This window comes from Peromyscus eremicus, chromosome 16_21 (genome assembly GCF_949786415.1).
Source record: "Peromyscus eremicus chromosome 16_21, PerEre_H2_v1, whole genome shotgun sequence".
NCBI classification, from domain to species: Eukaryota; Metazoa; Chordata; class Mammalia; order Rodentia; family Cricetidae; genus Peromyscus; species Peromyscus eremicus.
In genome coordinates, this window is record NC_081432.1 from 5405979 (window position 1) to 5425217 (window position 19239).

At 45.0% G+C, this 19239-nt stretch overlaps 1 protein-coding gene across 2 annotated transcripts in view; it reads right to left on the reverse strand.

Moving 5' to 3' along the window:
• Stk38 (serine/threonine kinase 38) overlaps nt 1-18716 on the reverse strand; it is a 34375-nt gene extending 15659 nt beyond the window's left edge. Inside the window, exons 1-6 of one of the 2 annotated variants that reach the window (XM_059281527.1) lie at nt 18534-18716; nt 13211-13343; nt 7949-8000; nt 6659-6781; nt 5165-5248; nt 262-385 (exon numbers count right to left, since the gene is read on the reverse strand). In XM_059281527.1, coding sequence (XP_059137510.1) covers nt 262-385; nt 5165-5248; nt 6659-6781; nt 7949-8000; nt 13211-13341 — 514 coding nt within the window. In that variant the 5' untranslated portion in view covers nt 13342-13343; nt 18534-18716. Of the gene's footprint in view, nt 1-261; nt 386-5164; nt 5249-6658; nt 6782-7948; nt 8001-13210; nt 13347-18533 lie in introns of both variants that reach the window. The other variant, XM_059281528.1, reaches the window with a different exon arrangement.
• Nucleotides 18717-19239: the final 523 nt, after the last annotated feature.

Sequence of the window (19239 nt, forward strand, 5' to 3'; positions counted from 1 at the left end):
GAAAGCAGACAGAGCTCCCTACTCTGTCTGTACATGTTTAGAGGAAAAAGAAACAGGAAGACTTATCTATCTAAAATGGGGAGTGAAGGAAGGCCAAGACCTCAGAGAGTCACCAGCACAGGCAGGCACTGACCTCCTTCACAGACCTAGACTAGACACAGACTCTGTGAGCAGTTACAAGTAGAGAAAGGGTTAATTGTTGATGGGAGAGAAAAACCACAGAACAAAAGGGAAATCGACCTTTCATTGTGAAGTAATTACCTCCAGGCAGGAACTCCATGATTAGGTAGAGGTTTAGCTTATCCTGAAAACTATAGAACATTTTCACAACCCACAAACTGTCTGCCTCCACTAGAATGTCACGCTCCGCACGAATGTGGCCAACCTGGAGGTATACGCATTTGATTAATGACAAGCCTTGCTCTGCTGTAAACTGTATATCTGTTTAAACAATTTAAATACTGTTCTGAGTATTTAGTTGTGATGAGCAAAAGTTCTGCTATCACAAACTGACCAACTTGAAACGGACATTTGACTTGAAGGAATTCAGTAATAGAAACCTGGTAAGAAAGGCTCTTAAAACTGCCAACATGAATGAACGGTTTCAATGCAACAGCAATTGTAGCAATGTCAGGAAGTAAACCTCTGATTAGTTAAAATTATCATTCATATATGTAAGATATATTATATATATAGCTATATATAATATATATATATATATAAAATTTGTCCTAATAATCTTTTTTTTTTTTTTAAAGGCAGAGTCTCACGTCTTCCATGTTGGCTTTGAACTCACTATGCAGCCAACGTTTACCTTGGACTCAGATCCTCCTGCCTCCATCTCCACAACTGAAGATTATAGGCATGTACTGACACATTGGTTTGTGTAGTGAGAACACTGAACCAGGGATAAACAAGCCCTCTCCCAGCATCCCCAGCCCACCGTTCTAATAATCCCATAGGATAAATAGCCCCACCTCAGTCTGCATTACCCAGGTGAACTTGTTTTTGTCTGGTTCTGGTTTCATTCTGCCTGAGATGGAACCCAGGACCTTGCTCATGCTACAAAAGCACTCTACACAGGTGTTCATGTTCCATAAGTACTCAGCTATGTGCCCCTCACAGTGATATCAAAGTAACAGAGCCCTGAGTGACAATTCTAGGATACCATGGTGCCACAGCACTTAGCCCACTCTGGGCACTACACCACAATATGAAAAAAATAAAGTTTTTACTGGGTTATAGATTCAAAATCATGGCATTTCTAGTTTTCTACATTTGCTGCAACATCTAGCTAAAAAGAGACTGAGCTACAAGCAGTTTAGGGAAACTGGTAAAATCATTCTGTTCAAATGCAATGCTTTCTGAGCAGGGGTGTGGCTCAGCTGGTAAATGGCTTGTCTAGCATGCATGAAGCCCTGGGTTTGATCCCAGCACCATGTGAAGCTGGGGAGGAGGTGTGTATGCTATAAATTCAGCACTTGAGAGACACAGGAGGAGGATCAGGAGTTCAAGTGACCATCCTCCTCCACTATGTAACAAATCTGAGGCCAGCCACGACTACACGAAACCCTGTCTCCAAAATGATGATGACTATATCAAATTTATATTATTTAAATATGTAAGAGTAATAAAAAAACATTATTACATATTCTCAAATTCATTCCTTTCTTTTTTAAGTGTCACAAGATCCAAAGATAGGCTGAATCAAATCTAAGTTCATCACAGTCAGTCCAAGCCTATGATAAAAGTTTGATCTTAAGTTTTTACCATATGTTCCAAAGTCAAAGATGCCTGAAGATTCACGAACTGGCTGTTCTGTGGTTCTATCTAATACGATGCTTACACACTGCTCGTTTTGGTAGGATATCTTCAGTAGGACCACATGCTCTTCCATTACTCACTGGGAGACACACCCTATCATCTCCTGACTTCTCCAACCTGCCTAGTCTCCCAAGCCCCGTGAGGCTTGAGGGCATAATAATTGGTATATCTGAGTTTCCAGTCTACAGGACCATGGCCCTTTGGGGAACTCTAGCCTCAATGTGTGAAAATCCTCAGCTTTGTGTTAAGTTGTTATTTCTGGCACATGGAGGTAAGAACAGTGCTATGAAATCACAAAACCAGCCCGACCTCTACCTTGCCTTGCTGAAACAGGAAAAGCTTGTGAAAGTTTACTGCTGCTTGTTGACCTGCGCTCTACCAATGGCCTTGTCACTATGAGGCCAGAAGAGTGTGACCTCTGCTCTCCTGGGTCCCTACCTACTACAAAGATCCAAAGAAAACAGAAGGCATTAGTGTTACCACTTGTCGCTCATCTTGGAGGACAGAATGATGACTGTAATGTCTCCTGTTTGTCAAGAGGAAAGCTAACCACTAGGAGTCCACCTTATCCTTCTTTCCTGAGGCTGACATGGCAACCAGAAGCCATGAGATCTAGAAATGGAGTCAGCTGAATACAGAGGCAGAGGTGCGGCTCACACCAGAAGGTTCTCTTCCCTGGCTGTAACATCTAAGGCACTAAGGAAGCTGGCATACCAGCCAGTCTTGTCCTTCCGCAGCAGTGCAACCGCATCGACCGCCCTGAAAGAGAACGGACGAGCCTAGCTAAGGCTCATGTCTCCTCTTTCTAAACGTTTCCAGGTTACAGAAGCACCCCCTGTGTGGGGCAGAATAATAACCTGAGCTCAACAGGTAGTGATCAATCAACCCTGCTCAGTTCAGAAGTGGAAACAAACAGTACCTACAACATGACAACTTAGATTCTCAGTCGAAAACAGTATCAGCGCTACCCAAAAAATGAGGACAGAGCTGTGCTGGCCTACCTCTCACACCTACCTAGCATAAGCACTGAATGCTTTCAGGACTTAGCTGGCCACATACTGAGATCGAAGGACAGAACTGAGTCCATCAACTAAGGTGACCTGAATAATCAAGTTAATGTTCCAATTAATGCATTATTTTAAAATTCTAATTAATATTTACTTTCATTAAGAAAATTATAGATATTAACCTTGAAGAAAAGGTAATATTTGAGAAAAGATTTTATAATTTCTGTTTAGATCACCTGCTATGTGGAGCTTCCAGTCATGATGTATCTACTAAGTAACTTTCCCTTTTTCTAACTGGTTTTTTTGTTTGTTTGTTTTTTTGAAGACAAAGTCTCTCTACATAGCTCTGGCTGTCCTAGAACCCACTATGTAGACCAGGCTGGCCTCGAACTCATAGAGATCCTCCTGCCTCTGCCTCCCCAATGCTGGAACTAAAGGGGTGCAGCACCATGCTCCTTTTTATAATTTTTTAAGTGTTTTGTTTTGTATCCATGTGTGTCTTGTGTTTGAGTGGAGGTCAGAGGACAGTGTCCAGGAAACAGTTCTCGTCTCCACTCTGTGGATCCTACCTGACAAAGCTCAGGTCATCAGGCTTAGTTATCAGCAAGCACCTTCCCACTCTGTACCTCTCCCCAGCCCTACTTTATAACTCTTTGATGCTAACCAACTGACACAAGCTTTGAGTGCTGGCTACAATTACAGGAAATACACACTGTAGAACTTACTCATGATCTACAGATATCCTGACTAATTAACAGTTAACTGTTTCCTTCACGAGATTAACTGGTGCTCCCGTCAGTACCTGCACACTGTCCTCTAGGTAACATGGAAACAGGGCTATAACGGACTTTCATTAAGTTGGTGTTTGCTTAAACTGTAATAATATCTGAAGAGCTGCTAAAGACCTGCTTTCAACTGGAATCAAGATTCCAAGGCTTCTGAGTAGAATGTGAAAAAGAAAATAAAATGACTAACTAATCATTATGTGTATGGCTATTTGGTCTACATGGATAGTCTGAGTACCATGTGCATGCAGTGCCCCAAGAGGCCAGTAGAGGGTGTCAGACTCCCCGAGACTAGAATTATAGACTGTTGTGAGCAACCATGAGGGTATTAGGAATTGAATCCAGATCCTCGGAAGAGCAGCCAGCGCTTTTAACCACTGAGCCATCTCTCCAGCCCCAAAACACCTCAATTTTGAGGTGGCACTCAAATATAGGCAGGAAAGACTCTATGATTCTACTCCTTCAGTGGCAGACAGACTAGATATGAGGCCAGTCTCTGTCCTTGCTGCTGGGCTCCAAACGGAGAGTTTGGCCTGGCACAAGATCTCTGACCTTACACTGGAATTCTACAGCATCACCCACTGCTACCTGTTTCTGGGCAACCAGCTAAGCTATACCAGATCCACAGAAGGTCTACACTCTTACTTTTAAAGGATGAGCTATCAAATATTTAAATCTCATGGAATATTTAATCTTACTTATTTGCATTAAGTATATATCTCACATCTACTTTCTTTTTTTTTTTGTTTGTTTGTTTTTTTTCGAGACAGGGTTTCTCTGAGTAGTTTTGGTGCCTGCCCGGATCTTGCTCTGTAGCCCAGGCTGGCCTCGAACTCACAGAGATCCACCTGCCTCTGCCTCCCGAGTGCTGGGATTAAAGGCGTGTGCCCCACCACCGCCTGGCCTCAGATCTATTTTCAATGTGAGCTCCAGTCCTTATTTGGTAGGGTGGTGGGTTAGCAGGGATGGAACCCAGGGCCGTGCACACCACAGGCAAGCACTCACCACTAAGCTTCACTGCAGGGTCCAAGAGAGTGTTCCTAACCATTAAAGGAAACTTTCCATTGCTCTGCCATTTCTATTTTCCAGATTAATTCAGGAACGGGCAAGGCGGCCTCTCTTGGCACTGAGGAGCCACACAGAAGGCCCATCTCAGTTTAGGTATAAAGAGCACAGCAAATTCCGACACATCTGAGTTCTACCTCTCCACCCAAGGAGTACAAAAATCTTGTTATTTCTCAGGATCGGTAAGAAACTCCCATCATACGAAGTGTGACCTCAAAAGAGTGCAGCTGTGGTAGCTGGGAGACCCAAAGCTTCCTCTACAGCCTCCACGGTAAAGTATTATTCACTGTTCACGGCCATTATTTGTATTTTTAAACGTGTAAGTGCATCTTTTGGGGAGAAAAAGTAGGACCACATGTATAATATACATAAGAGAACTAACTAGAGAAAACTCTAATAAAGTAAACAGAATAACTAAGCAAAAAGAATAACTTGGGCAACAAGTCCGCAAGCTGACCGATGGCAGCTCCCGCTGAACATTACCTGCTCCTTCTCGAGCATGTCTGCTTTGCGCAGGATTTTCATCGCATACACATGCCCCGTGTCTTTCTTCTGAACGAGCCGCACCTGGAAGGTTACAAAAGTAATGCTAGGTCGAGTTCACACTACCAAGCTGAGGGTTTGTATTTCCAGCACTGGGGATCTGACCCGGGACTTCACAACTACTATTTAATAATTTGAATATAAGCAATATTCAATAACTAGCAAAAAAGACAGACAATACTTTTAATGTTACAAATGAATGTATTTTTCAGCCATGCCAAGGCTGGAAAGATCTTCAACTATCTCTGCAACTGAACGCTTTGGCTCTTAGTTGACCAAACTAATTTAAAAGCCTTCAGTTTTAAATTTAAGGCCTAGTTATACCCATGACAAAAATCAGCCGGTCGTCTTGGAAAGTCTAAGTAATAATCATAACATTTAAAATGAAAATACCACATCAGGTCTACTTGTACTTGAGTACAGCAATGTTAGTGCTCTAAGAGGCTGAGACAGGGCTGCCACCAGTTTGTAGCTAGTATGGACTATGGTGTGATCCTTTGTCAAAAAACAAAACAACAACAAACCATGAAAGTAAAAGCTTATTCATGGAGAAAATGTCTGAAAGTTAAAAAACAAACAACAAGAACAACAGCCAGGTGGTGGTAGCACACGCCTTTAATGTCAGCACTCAGGAGTCTGGGGCAGGAGGATCTCTCTGAGTTCGAGGCCAGCCTGGTCTACAGAGTGAGTTCCAGGACAGCTAGGGCTACACAGAGAGAATCTATCTCAGGGAAAAAAAAAAAAAAAAGAGAGAGAGAGAGAGAGACAGGGTCTCTCTGTAGCAGCACTGTGGTACTGGGAAAGCAAAGCTTTAACGCAGCAGCAGGCTCTGCTCAGCCTGGCTCGGTGCTCAACAGCCATGTGACAGTGTGCCTCTTTAGGGTCTTTATTCAGACACCATCTCTAAAATGGCAACTGTCATGATTACAGGAGAATTGTTGATATACTGATATCCTTCAAAGTATCCTAACATCAGAATCTAAGCACAGTGGTACATGCCTGTAACCCCAACACTCTGGGGCTCGAGGCAGGGGGATCATATAGTTGATGCTAACTTTGGCTACATACTGTGACTCTGTTCAAAAAAAGAACAAAGAAAAGAAAGTGCCAGCTAGGTGTTGGTGGCACATGCCTTCTCAGGAGACAGAGGCAGGCGGATCTCTGTGAGTTCCAGGCCAGCCTGGTCTACAGAGTGAGATCCAGGACAGAAACCTTGCCTCAAAAAAAATCTAAAAATAAAAAAAGAAAGAGCCAATGTCATCTCTGACAAGACAGAGAAGTGATCTGAGACAACGAATCGGGGGGAAAAAAGAGAAGTGAGGGTGTGACCTTGCATGCCTGCCCACTGAACCCCATACATTTGTATTTCAAGCTGTGTCCACAGTCGGGAGCTCCTACTAAGTCAGCAGCTGTGATGCTCTGGGTATTTTTTACCTCACCAAATGCTCCTCGGCCTATGACTTTTAAAGACTCAAAATCTTCCAGTCCAAGCCTTGTTCTCTTTAATCGAAGAAACTCTGTTTCCTTCCGAGCATGTGCTGATCTCCTGAGTCGTTTCTAATGTTTAAACAAAGGAAAGGAAGGGAAGTTGAAATTCTGGAACTCTGAAACCAGGTCCTATCTGCCTTCTGCAGCTGGGAGCAGGACCACACTCGTCTATGCATAATCTCACACATGACCCCATCACACAAGCCTCCTTCGTGGGTCTTCGTCCCTTCGCTGGCCATCAGATCTGAGAACTTTGACTAACCACTTCAACAGTCCACTGTTGTAGTTCTAATGAAGAGAGACAACCCTACTTTCCTTGGGCCCTTTCTTAGGTTAAGTGTGTTTTTCTGGTTCCTCCGGGACCTGTGCATACCACGTTCATCACCTGCTTTTCCTGCATGTGTTGGGCATTTGCTATCACTGTCCTGGGTTGTGTCACTCGGATCTCTGAAGGCATTTCCAGTGCTGCTTGGTTACCTACATCATCCCTGGTTTTCTTTTTTAAAGGTTTTTTGTTGTTGTTGTTTTTTAATTTATTATGTATACAGTGTTCTGTCTGCATGTCTGCCTGCAGGCCAGAAAAGGGTGCCAGACCTCATTATGGATGGTGGTGAGCCACAAAGTAGTTACTGGGAATTGAACTCGGGACCTGGAAGAGCAGCCAGTGCTCTTAACCTCTTAGCCCTCTGGCCAGCCCCGCATCATCCCTTATTGGGTGTATTTTTGCCTCATGTATGTGGGCAGTGTACAGACAGGCTGATTTGAGACAATATTTTGCTTTGATAATGACATCAGAAATGGACCTTACTTCTATGGAGCCTTTTCAGTGAATTCATTCATTCATTCACTCATTCATTTATGGAACTTAGTGCAGGTTGGCCTGTCTTGCAGCAATCCTCCTGCCTCAATTTCCAAGTTCTGGGATTACAGGTATGAAGCACCATGAACTTTGTAAGAATGCTCACCTTGTTCTTTTAAATTTTAATTTAGTTTTGCTAATTTCATCTTTTCTTAGAATTCTAAGGCTAATTAATTATCATAACTGTGAGTAGAGATACCTCCCTCTCCTGAGTATTTAATTAACTTCTTCCTCTGCATGATAACTGAGTCCAAAAGCATGCCATCTCTCAAATTCCTGTCACTGAGCCAAACGCTTCTCTGGCACCAAAGCTAACTTGATGGAGAAAGCACAACCTTTCACACTGGGGCCCAAGACAGAACTCCCATGTAAATTACCTCTTCATCCTTTAGGCCTTCTTCTTCCATCACTTTTTCTAACTTCTTTTGTCTGAAAGAATATATATATATATAACTAGTATTTTATTCTGACAAGCCTATATGAACATGATTGTTAGCCACTTGTAAGTATTCATTTAGGAAAAGAAAAAGAAAGTATTCATTTAGGTAAAAAGGTCATGAAATACAATTTTTCTTTTTTCTTTTTTTTTTTTTTTTTGGTTTTGGTTTTTTGAGAAAAGGTTTTTCTGTGTAACAGAACCCTGGCTGTCCTGGATCTTGCTCTGTAGGCTAGGCTGGCCTCGAACTCAGAGTTCCACCTGCCTCTGCCTCCCGAGTGCTGGGATTAAAGGCATGCGCCCCCACTGCCCTGCAAATCTACGTTTTTAAAAAGACTATATAAGATACTAAAGAAATCAGGCAGGGTAGTACACACCTGTAAAACCAGCACTTAGGAGGTGAGAGCAGGACAATCAAGAGTTCAGAGCCAGCCTCATCTCACAGTAAGTTCAAGACCAGCCTGAGCTTAGAGACTGTTATCTCAAATTTAAGAAACACATACACAGAGAGAGAGAGAGAGAGAGAGACAGAGAGACAGAGAGACAGAGAGACAGAGACAGAGACAGAATATACATTTATGAATTTAAGAATTATTTTCTTCTTCTTTTAGCTATCAAGAGGTCAGGACATCTTGTTCTACCCCAGGATCCACCCAAAGATTTTTTTAAACTACAGCCTCATAGTGATTTGGTAAAACTGAACTAGTTAAGTAAAAATTCCTTATAACCAACTCTACAGAGTCCCCATTTATTAGCGAGAGAAAGGAAAGTACACAGGCTGGACTCTCTACCATCCCAGTAATCCAGACAAGCAGGCGACGTGCACAGAATAGAAGCAGAGAGCAGGGCTGGAGTAGGGCTCAGCGATTAAGAGCACTGACTGCTCTTATAAAAGACCCAGGTTCAATTCCCAGCACTGCAGTTCACAAGTGTCTGTAAGTCCAGTTCCCGGGGATATGACGTCCTCCTCTGACCTTGTATGACCAGACAGGCAAGTGATACAGACATACATGCAAACAAAACAGCCATCCGCATTAAATTTAATTTAATTTTTTTTTTTTTTTTTTTTTTTGGTTTTTCGAGACAGGGTTTCTCTGTGTAGTTTTGGTGCCTGTCCTGGATCTTGCTCTGTAGGCTAGGCTGGCCTCGAACTCACAGAGATCCTCCTGCCTCTGCCTCCCGAGTGCTGGGATTAAAGGTGTGCACCACCACTGCCTGGCTAAATTTAAACTTTTAAAAATGTACGTAAGAGCATACAGTCTACAGTAGCTGATGCAGCACTTCAGACATTACATGAAGACTAGATGTTTTTCTGAAAACAACTGAGAGTTCAGAGGCTTGAGGCAAAGGACTAACACGTGGCAGTGCCAGGTTAGTGAAATTTCCTCACCCTTCACGTGAGCCATTCTTCCCCTCAACCACAGTGTTCCAACCAGAACTCTGGAAGAGACCAGCTCAACTACATCCCAGACATGTTTCCCACGCACTCCAGGTATTCACATGTGTGCTCACTCCTGTAGGAGACTGTACGCTTCTTGAAGGGAGGGAGCACATATCTCTAATACAAATAGTGCTTTCTTTATACACAGATAATCTCTTTAAGGTATTATGAAAATTTTTAGATTAATTTCATGTGTACGTGTTTGGCCTGCATGTATGTTTGTGCACCACATACGTGCCCGGTGCCCACAGAGATCAAAAGAAAACGCGAGATCCCTGGAAGATAACAGATGGTCATGAACCACCGTGTGCATGCTGGGAACCAAACCCAGGTCCTCTGTAAGAGCAGTACGTGCTCTCAACCACTGAGCCACCTCTCCAGCACCTCTAGGGTACCCCTTAAAGAGCTCAAACACAACAGTGTGCAGATGCACTCATGACTACTCCTTGTAACTTGCTCCCTTTATACCTAACTAGGCCCCCTTCCTGGCATAGCCCCATTCAAACGTAACTGAGGTACAAGAGGGCTGGTTAACTCTATAAGAGCTGAACAAATACATTTGTGATTTCTGTTGATGAGACAGACAAAAACTAGACAAATAATACAGAAATAACATTATTATATCTCCATGATCAACACTGAGAAATGCCTGAGAAAAACCCTAAAAGTTAATGGTACATATTGTTGAAAAATTAGTCCTTTGGGCCTCTACTCTAGTTTGACTGATACGTAGTCAGTGGAGACCATTAGAAGGGCTGGACTTCCCCATCCTGGGACTTACATAAAACTGACCCTGGATCACTAATCATCATCCATATTCTACTGAGTTTCAGATCACACGAACACTGCAGAGTTAAGAAAACCTAAGAGAAGCCAGGCAGTGGTGGCACACGCCTTTAACTCCAGCACTCGGGAGGCAGAGGCAAGTGAATCTCTATGAGCCAGCCTGGTCTACACAGTGAGTTAGTTCCAGGACAACCAAGGCTACACAGAGAAACCCCGTCTTTTGAGACAAAACAAAAAAACCTAAAAGAACAGTTGCTGCTCTTCTCTCCACTTTTCCTCTTCCTTTGGTTCTTCCTCTTCTCTTCCAGTCCCGGGATTGAACTCCAAGTCTTGCACACACTAAACTGTACCACTGACCTACACTGCTAGGTCCTGGGTAAGACCACCTGTGGAAGTTGTGGGACATGTACACTCTTAGTAAAGTACACACCTTCACTTCAGGGGAAGGACAACCATTATTACGTAATGAGTTAGGTCTGTGGCTTTAGTTAATCCACCACAACAGTCTTCAGGAAGAAAAAACACACACTATTTTGTCACAGGAAATGCCTGTTTCCTTGGTTTTAACTTGACGGCTATAAATTATCCAAACCATTCTTTTTCATGACTAGGTAATTATCAATACTTACTGAGTACTCTGGGTGTACAGCAGCGAGAACAGGAGGAGTGCCTCTGTTCTAGAGACGCAGACTGGAGGCTAAACACCCTACAGGATCTACAGAACACCGTCTGCCAGGGGCACCCGGGAAACCAGGAAGCACACTGGAGCACAGAGTGACACACGACACTTGAGGGCTAACTCTGTGTCGTTGGTATCTTAAGACAGGGTCTCGTACAGCCCAGACAGCCTCAGCATTTAGGCGAGGATGTTCTTGAGTTCCTGATCCTCTTGCCTCAATCTCCCAAGTGGCCACCACGCCCAGAAAATGAACTGTTCTCAACCTACCTTGCCATAATATTTCCATGAATCGGCTCAAATTTCTCCTATTTTACTTGTATACAAGAGGCAATTCCCAAATGAGTTTTTTTCTTCCTTTTCTCTCCAGAGTTTCGACATATCTCTCCATGCAGTAAGTCTTTTGTTTAAAGTAAAACCTTAGCCGGATGTGATAGCTCATGCCTATAATATCAGCACTCTGGAAGCTGAGACAGGGTTGGCAAGAGGCAAGCCAAGGCTACAAGTGAGAACGTATCAAAAAATAAACCTTTAATCCCAGCACTTGGGAGGCAGAGGTAGGTGGATTGTGAGTTCAAGGCCAGCCTGGTCTACAGAGAGAGTTCCAGAACAGCCAAGACTACATAGAGAGCCTGTCTTTAAAAAAAAATAAAAAATAAAAAGATTTATTTTATGTGATGTTCGTGGGTGTTTTGCCTGCATAAATGTCTGTGCACTGTGTGCATGCAGTGCCCATGAAGACCTGAAGAGGGAGCTGGATCCTTTGAAACTGAAGTTTTAGATGGTGCTGAGAACTGAACACAGGTCCTCTGCAAGAGCAACAAGTGCTCTTAAACCCTTAGCCATCTGTCTAGCCTCTAAGGGAGACTTAGAAAGTGAAGAAATATGTGATGGCAGTGGACCACAAGTTTCAGCATTGTCACAACGTCAATCATCCCAAACTGATCTACAGATTCAATATAATTCCAATCATAACCACTGCATTTTCTGGATACGCTGACAAGCTGATTACATTTATAAGAAACTGTGAAGAACTTACAGTGTCCAAAACAATCTTATGGAGGAAATAACTGTAAATCCAAAAGAAGGAAATGACACCTCACATTTCACCTAATAAAATGCACACAGAGGGGCGGACGAGATAGCTCAGTGGGTAGAGGTGTTTGCTGTAAAAGACGGACAGACTGAATTTGAGCCCAGAATCCATGTGCAGATGAAAAGAAAGAACTGAGTCCTGAAAGCTGCCCTTTGATTTCCACCACGTGCCACAGCATGTACATCCCCCCAGTCACACATTAATTTATTATGGGTCACGGAACTAAATCTGAGAGGCTGAGTAAGCCTACAAGAGTTCCAGAACACAGAATGTCTATATGACTCAAAAACAAGCTCCGGGCAGTGAAGGCACACACCTTTACTCCCAGCACTTGGGAGGCAGGTGGATCTCTGAGTTCGAGGTCAGCCTGGTCTACAGAGTGAGTTCCAGGACAGCTAGGGCTACTCAGAGAAACCCTGTCTCAAAAAATTAAATTAAATTAAATTAAAATGAACTCCTGAAACTCAATAATAAAAGTTAACACAATATTTTAAATTGGGAGGCAAAGCTGAGGGTGGTGGTGCACGCTTCTAGTCCCAGCACTCGGGAGGCAGAGGCAGGTGGATCTCTGTGAGTTCGAGGCCAGCCTAGTCTACAGAGTGAGTTCCAGGACAGCCAGGGCTACATAGGGAGACCTAACAGTTTTGGGGTATTTGTTTTCACAATAAAACCGAACAGCTATCACCATCACTATTAAGTAGGTCTTTGGAATGGCAAGTGCTCACATGTTAGAGTAACCCTCCCAGACAAACAGTAGCATCCCCACCTTGCTGGTGAGTGAGCTGTCAAGCACAAAGATCTTAGGAACCAGCTCAGCCGCATACAGCTGCTACTCATAGGCAGGGTTCAAACCCCACGGAGTTACTCTACTGAATCACCCTGCTTTAATGATGAACGTAAGTGACATGACCAAATTATTTCTTTTTATAATGCAACAGACTTCTGAGTTATTGACCAGTAGATACAGCTTTAATAGAAAGGATCTGGAAATCTGTCACACTGCCACTCCACTGCAGTAGATGGGCTATATAACATGGCTGCTGCTACCCTGACCTCCTTTTGTGTACAACAACACATGCTATAACATGTAACCACCAGTTCCTCATCTTTGTTTTGTTTTCGCCTTGTATACAACAGGTAGGCATTCCACCACTGAGAAACACCCACAGCCCCAAATACAATGTTTTCCAACAGAATTCTTTACCTCATTTCTCGTTCCTCATGTTGAGCAATCAGGTTGCTATAAAAATTCTCCAGTGTCACTTTGGTCATTGTCACCCTTTCCTTTGTGTGATTACTCATGGATGAGCAAGGTGTTGAACCTGTCATTGCCATGGCTGCTAGAAGAAAAGAGAGGTATTACTATGCATCCTCCAGTTAGAATCCAGTGATGAAGCACTCCCCTGTCCCTGGTCAAAATATAAACTGGTATAATCTTTCTGGAGAACAAATATAATATAAAACAAGTCAGGCAAACAAGCCAGGCGTGGTTAATACCTAACACAGAGTCACCTAGAAAGGGAAACTCAGGGAGACTGTCTAGATTAGGTTGGCCTAACAACATGTCTGTGGGAATTTTCTTGATTGTGCTGATGTGGAACCAACTACCCACGGTGAGTGGCACCAGAGGGCTGGAGAGATGGCTCAGCAGTTAAGAGAACTGGTTCTTACAGAGGACCAGAGTTCAGTTCCCAGCACTCACGTCAGACAACTCAAAACCACCTGTTACTCCAGCTCTAGGGCATCTAACCCCCTCTTCAGGTCTATACCCGGGCACATGTACACATGTCCACTCCACATACAAACACATCATTTTTTTAAGATTGAAAAAGGAGCTGAGCACTAGCAGACAGCATTCGTTCACTGCTCTCTGGCCTTGACTGTGGGTGTGACGTGAATAGCTGCTTCAAGTTCCTGCTTCCCAGACTTCCACAATGATGGATGTAACACCGAACTGTGAGCCAAACAAACCCTTTCTCCCTCAAGTTGTTCCTGTCAGGGTATTTTATCACAGTAACAGGAAATAAAACTAAGTCACCAGATATGGTGTGATATGCCTGTAATCCAGTACTCAGGAGGCACTGGCACACCACCCTGTCTTAAATTATCTCTATTGCTCTGATAAAGACCATGAACAAAAGCAACTTGGAGAACAGACGGTTTGTTTGGCTTACATAGTCCAGGTCACAGTCCATTGAATGAAGCTATGGCAAGAACTCAAGGCAGGAACTTGGAGGCAAGAACTGAAGCAGAAGCCATGAATGAATGCTGCTTACTGGCTTGCTCTCTATGGCTTACTTAGCCTGCTTTCTTATAAACCCCAGAACCACTGCCCAGAGATGGCACTGCCTAGGGCCTTTCGACATCAATTATCATTCAAGAATGTCCCACTGGTTTGCCCACAGACCACTCTAATAGGAGCATTTTCTCAATTCAAGTTCCCTCTTCTTAGATGATTCTAGCTTGTATGAAAAAAACAAACAAGCAAAAAAACAAAAACAGACATTCTATCTCAAAGCAAATGAAGAGTATAAGTATACACACACACACACACACACACACACACAAAATTATACAAGGTTCCATTCTTTGCCAACTAGGAAACTATATTAAAATAAATAACTCATGGGCTGGAGAAATGGCTCAGAGGTTAAGAGCACTGGCTGCTCTTCCAGAGGACCCGGGTTCAATTCCCAGCACCCACATGGCAGCTCAGAACTGTCTGTAACTGTCAGATGTTCCAGGGCATCTGATACCTCACACCAATGCACATAAAATAAAGTCAAATAAATTATAAAAAAAAATAAAAAATAAAAAATTCATAAAGATTCATACATTTTAGAAAAAGAAGAAAAAAGATTCCTACATAAGTTGGTTCAATGAATTTTTTTTTTTTTTTCTTGAGACAGGATTATCTGTGTGTAGCCCTAGCTGTCCTAGTACTCACTCTGTAGACCAGGCTTCAATCTACCTCTGCCTCCCAAGTGCTGGGACTAAAGGCGTGTGCCATCAACACCCAGCTTCAATAAAACTTTTGTTTTGTTTTTTAAGACAGGGTTTCTCTGTGTACCTCTGGCTGTCCTGGAAGAGGCTGGCCTCAAACTCAGAGATCCACCTGCTTCTGCCTCCCAAGTGCTGGGATTAAAGGCGTGTACCAGCCACTACCACCTGGCCAATGAAACATTTTAATGACAAAAGAAAACTAGAAATATCATGAATATATAATAGAACTGATTGAAAGTATGAAAAGCCCCTGGAGAGACTGTGGTAGTGCATACCTTTAATCCCAGCACTCGGGAGGCAGAGGCTGGCAGTTCTCTGTGAGTTGCAGGTCAGCCTGGTCTACAGATTGAGTTCCAGGACAGCCAGGGTAACACAGAGAAAACACATCTCAAAGAAGGAAAAAAAAACACCAGAACCCTCTGGTTTCTGAAGCTTGGGTGTGGTTTATTTGTCAGCCTGTACACTCTCCACCCTCAATGAAAACCACATGCACTCGAAGTGTGTTTCGAGAGAATACTTAAAACCAGACATTTAAAAAAAAACAAACAGGGTAGTAAAATGGCATCAGGTAAAAGTGCTTGCTACCAAGTCTGAAGATATGAGTTTAATGCCTGGGATCCACATGGTTGCCACAGAGAACCAAATCCTACAAGTTGTCCTCTGACCTCCACACACTTGCCACAGGAAACCACCTCAGGCCTCTATCCACCCCACCCCACATATACACAAAATAAATAAAATTTAAAAATAAGGTGAGAGCTGTCTAAAATTTTCTAGAGAGTCTACATAGACAGTTACTGGGTGTGTGTGTGTGTGTGTGTGTGTGTGTGTATGTGTGTGTATATGCAGGAAGTAGGAGACAGTTACACTTGGTAAACCAGGCTGCCCTTGAACTCATGGCAATCCTCCTGCTTCAGTTTCTCAAGTGCTAGGATTCCAAGCATGAACTACCACAGTACTCAGCTCTACAGGCAGTTACATTTTTCTTGTTTTGTTTTTGTTTTTTCCAGACAGGGTCTCTCTGTGTTAGCCCTGGCTGTCCTGGAATTCTCTGTGTAGACCAGAACTCATAGAGATCTGCCTGCCTCTGCCTCCTAAATGCTGGGATTACAGGCATGGGCCACCACCTCTGAGCCCTCAGGCAGTTACATTTTAACAACTAAAAAATAGCTGAAATGTTAGAAAAGAAAGCAGACAGACAAGCAGGCAGACAATGCCTTTCACACAATGAGTAATTAGTAAGTCTTAAGTTGAGCAACCTAATGATTTTTAGTTGTCAACACAGCTGTAGGAAGAGAACATTTACAGACTGGTATACAAGGATGGGGTAACAGGCTGTAAAGTGTGACAGTGGTGGCGCATGCTTTAATCCCAGCACTCGGGAAAAGGCAGAGGCAGGTGGATTTCTGAGCTCAATGGCAGCCTGGTCTACAGAGTGAGTTCCAGGACAGTCAGGGCTACACAGAGAAACCCTGTCTCAAAAAAGCAAACAAAGAAAAACAAACAAACAAATTAAATAAATAAATAAAATGCTCCACAGGAAGCTGAGTGTAATGACACAAGCCTTTCATCCCAGCACTTGGGAGGCCAGGGAAGGCCGACTTCTGTGAGTTCCAGGCCAGCCTGGTCTACATAGTGAGTTGATATAGCTACATAGTGAAACCCTATCTCAAAAGGGGGGGGGGGGGACGACAAGTCAATAGGACATTATGTGCACTCAAAGACGACAAATATATTAGGCCAACAAAAATCTTTTTATTTTCCACCCAGTATCTAATACAATGCTAAGGACTACACTACCCTTCCCCTTTGAGTTCACTATGTAGACCAAGGTGGCCTTGAGCTCAGAGACCAGCCTGCCTCTTTCTCCCCGGTGATGCACCCACCACACCTGGCCCTTTTGACCTTTGCTCAAGCCCTTCTCTTCCTCCACTTATAAAAGGTTTAGCCTAATTCTAATAACCTTTAATCAAAAGATATGATTAATATCGCTCACTATCAGTTCACGGGTTTACTGGTCAACCAAGTGCTTCTTAGGAGGCAGGGCCTTCCCCTCCTGCTTGCCGAAATTCTAGCTTTCTGCCCTGACCCACAAGCACTGCAGTCCCTGTCCTGTTTACTCCATTCTCCTCCAACTCTGCAAAGTTAGGGGAAGGTGGGCAAGGAGTCTGAGAAGGTTACTGTTTTCTAATTAACAGAGCACACACTCCTCATAAAACTCAGTCCTCCGGACTGTGAACTCAATGAGGTCAAATGAGAACCACTCTTTTATTATGAACTACAGAGTTAGTTATGCCTGTCTGGTTGACTTTACAATGGTACTGCCATCTCTACAAATACCATTTCAGCGACATTTTCTTTCTTTGTGACTGGAAGATCTAGCTTTCATTGGAGATCCAAGCAGGCGCCAAGACTGTTCCTTAAGAGTCACAAATGGCATCTCTTCTGAACCATACAAAAGCAAACACTAGGCATACTTGTTTTTCTCTCTCCCTCAAACTGTGCAACTGTGCACCTAGAACCTTCAAAAGTTTGCCTGGGGAGCAGGGCGTGGTGGCAAAAGCCTTTAATCCCAGCACTCAGGACGAGAGCCAGGTGGATCTCTGTGAATTCGAGGCCACCTTGGTCGACATAGCAAACTCCAAGCCAGCCAGAGCGACCGTGAGACCCTGTCCCCAAACAAACAAAGCACTCCATCTGTGGTGTCCACTCCTGGGAGCGGAGGACAAGGGTGATGGAGCGCTGGATGGGGTAGATGTGGCAGGCAGGCTCGGAGGGCAGAGCGGTCCTGTTATGAGGAAGCTGGTATCTGATGTTTGGGGTGGGGCCCCATGGTGGTTTTTTGTTTAGGGAAACCGCATGTACTGGCTAACTCACAGCCAAGGTGAGCTGAAGGAAGAGGAAGCAGAGGTCCACCTCACCCTGACCTTCCTATTCCTTCTGAAAAAGAACAAGAGTCTCCTGTGTCCTGGGGTCCTTCGCAGGGCGCCGCTGGCCGCCGTTAGCTTTGCGCTTTCTGGCCCTCTTTTCCTCCGGCTCCTCGGCCACTTTTTCCTTTCCTCCAGCTCGGTTCCTCTCCACGGTCCTTTCCCAACAGTCCTCAGGCCCTTGGCGGTGATCTTAGGGGAAGCCCGGTACCCCCAATACTAACCGCGAATTCGGGGGGCAGCCTCCGAGGTCCCACACCTACCCACCCAGGGGCACTCTCCAACTTCCGACACCCTCGGGTTCCGGCACGCCAGGGGGAGGCCAAGGGGAAGAGCGGTGCTGACCGAGGTCCCAGAGGGGACGGGCCGGGGGCAGCCGGCCCACAAAGCTGGAGGGAGGGAGGGAGGAGCGGCTGCCGGTCCGGGCTGCACGCCGAGTGGGGACCGCAGAGAGAACGCTGACAAGAGGCCGAGGAGGCCGGGAGGGCGCGGGGACCCGGCGCGCGGCGGGACGGGGAGCCCCGGAGCGCACCGAAGCGGACGGACCAGGCGGCGTGCCGGGGAAGGGAAGGGGGCCGACCGCCGCCAGACACTCACCAGACCCGGGAGGAGGGGGGCGCGGGGCCGGCGGCGACAGCGCAGACGCGGCGTGCAGGCGGCCCCGAGAGCGACGGCGACGCGCCGGGGACTCCGAGGGAGCGCGGCCGCCGAGCCGCGACGGGAGAGGACAACAGGAAGAACCCCAACTGCCGGAAAAGACGGCGGCGCGGAGGGGCCAAGGCTCCCCGGTACCCCTCAGTCACTGGCGAGGGGGCCGCCGCGGCCGGGACTGCGCATGCGCCACGCGCCCGTGGCGCTCCCCGGGCGGCGGGACTGCGCGTGCGCGGCAGCGCCCCGCCCACACCTTCACCCCTCACCCGGCTGCGCCCCGCCAAGGAGGCTTAGGGAGACCTGATGAGTGCATCGTGGGGCGTGCTCCGAGGTGGCTTGGGCTGGGCTGGTTCGCCTTTGTTTTGTTTCTTACTTTTTCTTTTGAAATAATTATAGACTCACCACCAGAAGTTACCAAATGAAAACACTAAAGTTCCGTAAAGGCCAGCACCCACCCAGCTTCCCTCAACGTCTTACATAAGACACCCGTCTCAACACCCGGAAATTGACTTTGGCCCTTTATCAACTAAACCAATGCAATCAACTAGCGTGACTGGGATTTAACGTTTGGCATGCACTCCTGTGACGGTGTCTGTAGTTCTCTGAAATTTAATCAGAGTTTTCCCCACCCTCCCTGACTTCCGATCATTGT